The sequence below is a fragment of the Mus pahari genome, unplaced genomic scaffold (genome assembly GCF_900095145.1).
Source record: "Mus pahari unplaced genomic scaffold, PAHARI_EIJ_v1.1 scaffold_11843_1, whole genome shotgun sequence".
NCBI lineage: Eukaryota > Metazoa > Chordata > Mammalia > Rodentia > Muridae > Mus > Mus pahari.
In genome coordinates, this window is record NW_018392283.1 from 15,557 (window position 1) to 22,860 (window position 7,304).

Here is a 7,304-nt window from a genome sequence, read left to right on the forward strand (position 1 = left end):
ATGTTAGGAGGAAATAGTTATGGTATTTCTGATGCTGCTCAACAAACAGTAACTTTTCTGAAGCATTAACTGACTCATCTTTCAAGTTAATGTTTAAGGCAGCAAACAATTCTGGGCAGTTGCTGTTCTTAGAAAATGTTTTGTTTTGTTTTTTTCCTTCCAACTACCACTTTTTATTTTTATTACTATGCTTAAGTTACATGGGAAAAGACAACCAAGCAGTCCTGCCCCATTTCAGAAAGTTTCCAATCAACACCAAGTCCATGGTGACAAGGACCTAGGGATGGTGACATCTGTGGGTCAAGACTGATAGGAAGAATGGGGTTGGTGCTACAGTTCCTCTCCAACAAGAATATGGCACAGTGGCCAGCACAAGCCATGCTAACACTGAGCCTCCAATGCTGGTCACAGATTTGGATCTCTTTTTGAAGCTAGCAAATTAAGTGAAATAATCGGGTTAAAAGGAAAATTTCAAATGAAGCCCAAATAAATTTAAAAACCACGTTTTGACATACTTTCCACTCAAAATGTACACATAAACCCTCCTTTTCACTCTAAGAAGCCCAATTTCCCCTCAAATAGCCCACCATGTAGCTGCAGACTCTTCTGCCTCAAGATGTAAACACAGGGAAAAAATTAACAGTGTCTGCATAAAATTCTCTCTAAAACTGCTGTTGGATGGAAAATACAAAATTGGGGAAAAAAAAAAAAAAAAAAGCCGGGCGTGGGGGCGCATGTCTTTGATCACAGCACTTGGGAGGCAGAGGCAGGCGGATTTCTGAGTTTGAGGCCAGCCTGGTCTACAAAGTGTGCTCCAGGACAGTCAGGGCTACAGAGAGAAACCCTGTCTCAAAAAAACAAAAACAAAAAAAAAAACCCCAAAATAAAAAACAAACAAAAAACAGAGAGAGAGAGAGAGAGAGAGAGAGAGAGAGAGAGAGAGAGAGAGAGAGAGAAAGGTTCCATTTTAGATTCTCACAACCTCTTCTTCTGCAGTTCATGAATCCGACTCTGATGCTAAGGTGACAATGTATATAAAGAGATTTTGTTTTCAGTGAAGGAGACCTGTAAAAGATGGATTTACCTTTTTTCTTCAAGAGGTATCAGATGGTTCATGCTCTTCAAAGCCTTCACTCTTGTGAACTAGTGCATGTTCCTGGATCACACGGCGTTCCTTATAATGCTGGCTGTCTTCAGTAGCAAACTCATAGATCCATCCCAGTTTGCTATTCCAGTTTTTGCACATCTCGAACCATGTGGCAGCCAGTGAGCATGACCTGATCTTGAACTTCACTATACTGCAAGTTAACTACCTTGTTAAAAAGAAAGGTTCTACCAGTGGTGCCTGTGAACTGAGTAGAGATGGGTTCTGAGCGATTGGTCAGGATTGTATCACAGTTTGCACAAAAAAACAGACGAGTACCACCGATATGATTAGGAAAGATTCTAAGAACAAGTGTGGTGGTAGAAGCCTGTTCTCTCACTACATGGAAGGCAGAAGCAGGAAGATCAGTTGTCATCCTTGGCTTCAGTGAGTTCAGGACTAATAACATTGTCTACATGAGACTGTCAAAACAAAATAATATAAACATTAAGATTCTTTATATAAACATGTTTATAAAAATAAATCACATTTTGAGGGAAGCAAGTCAAAAATAAAGCCATTATATGAATATTAACACAACCAGGAATCATGTAACTATATCACAAATGTGAAAACTGAGCTGGTGGTTAGCATTAGTCTAAAATGCAATTTGAGGCCCGGGGATTCATTCCTAGCACCCCCTGACTCCCCCCCAGGCAACCACCAACATGTTAAAAAGCCTATACTTTTACATCTCTAATAGAAATTAAGGTTATCAGATTGGTAGTTCTGAACATCAGCTTCTAATATATAATGTAAAAATAAAAGTGGCACGGTCACTGCTTAATAGGAAATAAGGATCAAAAGTCACTGCTTTTTAACAATATTCTTAGCTGCTTGGTGAATGAACACTTCTAGGATGGTTTTACATATCATACAGGATTAAGTTTACTTTCTAGGTATGTTTTATTCTTTTTAATGTACATTCTGAAAAGAAAAAAAGTATCACTTGAATGCAAACAGACATTAGGTCTCTTTTTTTTTTGTTTTGTTTTGTTTTTTGTTTGTTTGTTTTCCTTGTTTTTTCGAGATAGGGCTTCTCTGTGTAGCCCTGGCTGTCCTGGAGCTCACTCTGTAGACCAGGCTGGCCTCGAACTCAGAAATCTGCCTGCCTCTCCCTCCCGAGCACTGGGATTAAAGGTGTGTATCACCACACCCTTCGACATTGGGTCTCTTGTTAAAAGGAATACACTCCCAGCATACCAACTGTCCGTAGACAGGAAACTGGTCACGAAATTACTGGAGCTGGGTAATGAAAACATGAAGCTTTAGGACTATTCTCTCATGTGTCTGAAGCAGTTGTGTCCAGTTCCCAAGAGCTGATAAACAAGGAGAACACTCTGACTTGCTCCATTTACTAAGTTCCAGGGNATAAATATTACCTACTATGATGGCCAGTTGAAGTTAAATCAACACGTTACTCAAGGCAATATTAGAAAGAGATGTGTAATAATAGTTCCCATTCTACTAATTGGGAGACAAGTTTTCTACAACAAATGATTATAAAGATGTTTACAAAAAAATAAGTCTGAAGCTGATGGAGATGGCTCAGTCAGTAAAGTGTTTGCTGCACTACCATAAGGACCTGAAAGCTTTGAGGAAGCAAATACAGTAAGATCCTGGAGATTTGCTGGCCAGTCCACCCAACAAATTAGTGAACTCCAGTTTCAGTGAGAGACCTTGCCTCAAAAAAGTGAAAAGTATTTGAGCAAGATACCACCTTTGAATTCTAGACTCCATACAAATACACCAATACATGTATAATAAGCCTATAACTGAGAAAATAAAGACAGCCACAGTACTTATTTCAAATCAAGGCACAAAACTGGATAGATGGTTAAGCAGTTGTGAGCACAAACTCTTGTTGTAGAGCTCACAACTGTCTGTAGTTCCAGTTTCAGGTAATCTCGTGAACTCTGCTTAGCTCCACAGACACATGGTTCACATACACACATGCAAATCACTCAAACATATAAAAGATTAAGTAAACAACTATCAAGACACAGTGCTTCTGTTTACCAGCTGTTCTCTATCTGCCACTACCACTCCACCCCAGGCCAGTTTGAGAAGCAATTACATGTTCAATAATCTTTCACATTAAGCTTTATCTTAGTTGTCTCATTGTGCTTGGCTTAGGCATTCCAAATGTTTCAATCAACTTTTAAATCCTACTAGTTTGAAGACTCTGTCTGTCTGTCTTTCTTTCTTTCCTTTGTTTCTCTTTCTTTCTTTTTTTTTTCAACAAATTTACTGATTTATTCTAAGTAGGATATTTACTAGTAAAAACAGAAACTTAATGAAAGCTTCTCGGGTTTCTTTAAAGTTGCTGAAAGTATTCTACACTTCTGCAATAGCTAAATGATATACCATATAAAAAAACAAATTTTGTTCATAATACCCAGTGTGGGAAATGTCTGGATGAAGAAACTTGGTAAAACTGTCTCATATAAACTATAAAAATCATAAAACGAAAACAAAGAGTTTTTATTTGGAAACCAGTATCACGTATACCCCCCCAATTATAAACTCTTAAGTCCCTTTATCCCTAATTTAGCTAACAATGTTTTGAGTACCATTAATAATAATAATTTTTATTATTCTTTAAATGCAACATTAAAAGCAAGTAGAAGGAAAAATTACTGACTTAGAATATTTTTGTCATGATGTTACTAAAATTAAAAAACAGAATATAAGGAAGTGACACAGAAAAACATATTTATGGAAAGGGTAAAATGAGGGATCTGCTGGTGTTGAAATAGGTTCCCTAACTTAGACTGACTGCAGACATCTTGCTTAACTACTCTTAACTTCTCATTTCTCATTAAGAAAATATAGATATAATAAACATTGAGATCATACATATAAGTGCTTATTGTCTAAAATAAGTCAACTACTCCTGTAATTGTGGCTAAGTTAAAAGCTAAGTGAGTATAAGCAAAATATAGAGTATCAATAAAGTAAAAATTCACTTAGAAATCTATATTTAGTGAGTCTGTGAGTAATTACAAAATATTGAAGCTTAATTGAATACAATGAACCACTTAAGTACTTCCTGGAAAAACTGTCATATTCTTCCCAGCCTGAGGGTACTGATTTTACCCGAAACGGATTATTTTACTGTCTTCTGAACATTTTGTGTTAACTTAGCAATCTACTTAGCATCAAACCTAGACCCCACTGCTAAGATAAAATGTTGAAGAAATCATAGACCTGTACATCATTAGTACAGATTATTTGTCCTGCTTAGCACATACTTTAAATATAGCTGTTGAGAAGCTCATACTACACAGTAGCAATTCTTTTGTCTTTGTTCTTGTTACACAAATACAAGTTAATAAGTATTTCACTTGCAATTTTATTTTTATAAAACTTTTCAAAGTTGTGAACACAAATACTGAGAATTTCCTACTGCTTCACATGAGTAAACTTTATTTCACAGTAAGTTCATTTTCTGGACTATAGAGTTTATTTAGTTTATAGGAGACATTGGCACAATGTCTTCACAAACAGTTCTACAGGTAAGTAACAATAAAAGTGCCAAACCTGATTAATCAGTTAGCCTTCATTTTGTTATATGGTCTGAGTTGTTAAAACAAAATCAAAGATAAATTCACCTTACACAATTGTAACTTCCACTTTTTACAAGACTGAATTTTATCTATAACATCCATGAACTGAATGAATTCGGGAATCTCCCCTTTCAAAAACAGAACATATACAATTTTAAATCATGGAGTAAAAGTATGTCCTTTAGTAAACAAACTAATGGTTTTCCATTAGGAAACCAGACTTATACAACACATTTATTTCTAATCACATTTTAAAATTTTCAAATACTTAAAACTAACCTTGAAAGCAAAGCAAAACAAAACCTTTAATTTCACTGCATCACTACTGTGGAAGAAAACTGTTTACTTAGAAAGGCCTTCTATGGGGGGGGGAGGGGAAATGGGGGAAGATATCCACTGAAACAGGAAAAAAAAAAAAAAAAAGAAAGAAAGAAAGGCCCTCTAAAGCAAACTAAGCTTAACTTTGCGGGGACCAACTGGTCTACCACTTAGATCTTTAACAGCAGCTAGAGCTTCATTATAATTTGTCATAGAAACAATAGCTTCTCCTAAAGGTAATCCTTCCTCATTATACTGTATTGAAACGGAATCAGGTATGACTTTATAACCATGAAAAAAGTCTAAGATTTCATTAGCATTGGCTTTAAATGGAAGATTCGAGATCATAACACGAATTATTCTACCTGAACCACAATTAAACTTTAGGTCAGGATCAAATTTTCCATCACGAAAATTTTCCAATTTATACTTTTCAAAATCAAATTTGCCACCTTCTAGGTGANCAAAGNTCACAAAAGGATGTTGACCTCTGAAATCAGGTGGGGTCCAAAACTCCTCTCCAGGAGATCTAAAATTTTTAGGAAGTCGAAGGTCCTTCTCTGGAACTTCCCTTAGGTCTTCCACAGACACCCTCCTGAAGTCCTCATGAGTGGGAAATCTCAAATCTTCTTGGGAGGTCCTGAAGTCCTCATCATAAGGGTGCCTAAAGTCTTCGTCAGCCACATGCCTAAAATCTTCCTCTCGGGAACGCCTGAACTGTTCNTGGGGTGTCCCTCTAATGTGCTCCTGATATGATCTCCTGAAGTGCTCCTGAGATGGCCGCCTGAAGTCTTCTTCCCAAGGGCTTCGTAGCTGCCTACAATCTTTTTCATGAGACTGCCTAAAATCATCTTCCTGTGGCCATTTCCAATCCTCCAGAGGCCGTCTCCAGTCTTCCTCCCTAGAGGGGCTGGTATGTTCCTCCCAGGGGTGCCTGTAGTCTTCTGGGGAGTGCCTGAAGTCCTCAGGAGAGTGTCTGTCAGACTGCTGGAAATACCCTTGGGGATGCTTGAAATGACCCGNTTTCCTTAAGACTTTTGGATGATAACGAACACTTTCAGAATGGCCAAAGGAACAGGATNCCGGATCTTTTAAGTCAAACAAACAGGAACAGTCATCTCCATCATGTGACCGCGAACAGGCTTGTGTCCTCTCATTAGATAACCAGGAAAAATTTACACCAAACTCCTGCATTTGTTCCTCAGATATAAGTCTTAACAGCACCTCTATCCCCGAGAATCTTCGTCGGTTCAAACGTTCAGCTTTCATGGCCTGTTCTTCTGATTTAAATCTCACCAGTGCTTCTCCCAAACCAACTCCCTTCTCATCACAAAGCAGATAAATGTCATCCTCAACAAGAGAAAAGTCTGCAAAGAACTTCTGCACTTCACCTTTTGTAACATCAAATGGTAAATTTCTTATATATATGCACAGCTTCTGACCAGAGCCAGAGAAGCCTTCCTGAGAGTACTTTTGTGAAACACGTCCCGGCCTTTCTTTCTCTAAAGACTCTGGTCTCTTCTTCTCATAGCATTCAATGATTTTCACCATTTCCTTTCTAGACACTGGATCAATAAGAACTGGACGATATTGTACAACAGTCTTATGCAAACCCAGGGCAGTATTATAGTCCTTTTGATTCTTGAACATCACAAAGGCATAGCGTGTTCTTCTTTCATCTTTATACAAAAACTTAATCTGGTCATTAGTCAGGTCAGTATCTCTAAAGAGAGTCCTTAAATCTCTTTTGTTAGTATTTAAGGACAGATTTTTTAAGTGAACATAAAATCCAAGAGGAGAGCGAGAACGTGTTCTAGGAGATTTTGAATGAGACCGTTTCCGAAAATGTCTACCATTAATCCTTCTTGAAGGAGAATGCTCTTCAGATCTCATACGAGGAGTATCACCTCCCTTGGTTGCAGTGCCACCAAATTCAATCCACTGTTGTTCTGAACCCTGCATGACTTCTATAAATCTTGAACCCATGAAACTTCTATGGCATTTAAGACCTCCTGAAGCATCAACACATGAAGCAAATTTTACTATAGCATCACCATTATTTCGGCCATCATGATGTTTTAAGAGAATTACTCCATCTACACACAAACCAGAGAAAAAGACACGGACATCATCTTCATTTACTAAGTAAGGCAAACCTCGTAGAAACAAGTAAGGATTCTCAGCCTTCAATGGCCTGGTCTTTCTTGGCCTTAAGTCAAGTCCTGTACCATCTGTATGAAATCCAGCATCTCGATTGACCGAAGAGCCATAGG

The 7,304-nt window shown here is 37.7% G+C and overlaps 1 protein-coding gene and 1 pseudogene across 1 annotated transcript; both read right to left on the reverse strand.

Moving 5' to 3' along the window:
• Positions 1 to 916: 916 nt before the first annotated feature.
• Positions 917 to 1,591, reverse strand: LOC110314917 (annotated as a pseudogene).
• A 2,888-nt stretch (positions 1,592 to 4,479) lies between these two features.
• Rbm12b (RNA binding motif protein 12B) lies at positions 4,480 to 7,298 on the reverse strand. Its single transcript, XM_021189108.2, has one exon. It carries the CDS (start codon positions 7,015 to 7,017, stop codon positions 5,155 to 5,157), a length of 1,863 nt encoding a protein of 620 aa, XP_021044767.1. The 5' UTR covers positions 7,018 to 7,298; the 3' UTR covers positions 4,480 to 5,154.
• Positions 7,299 to 7,304: the final 6 nt, after the last annotated feature.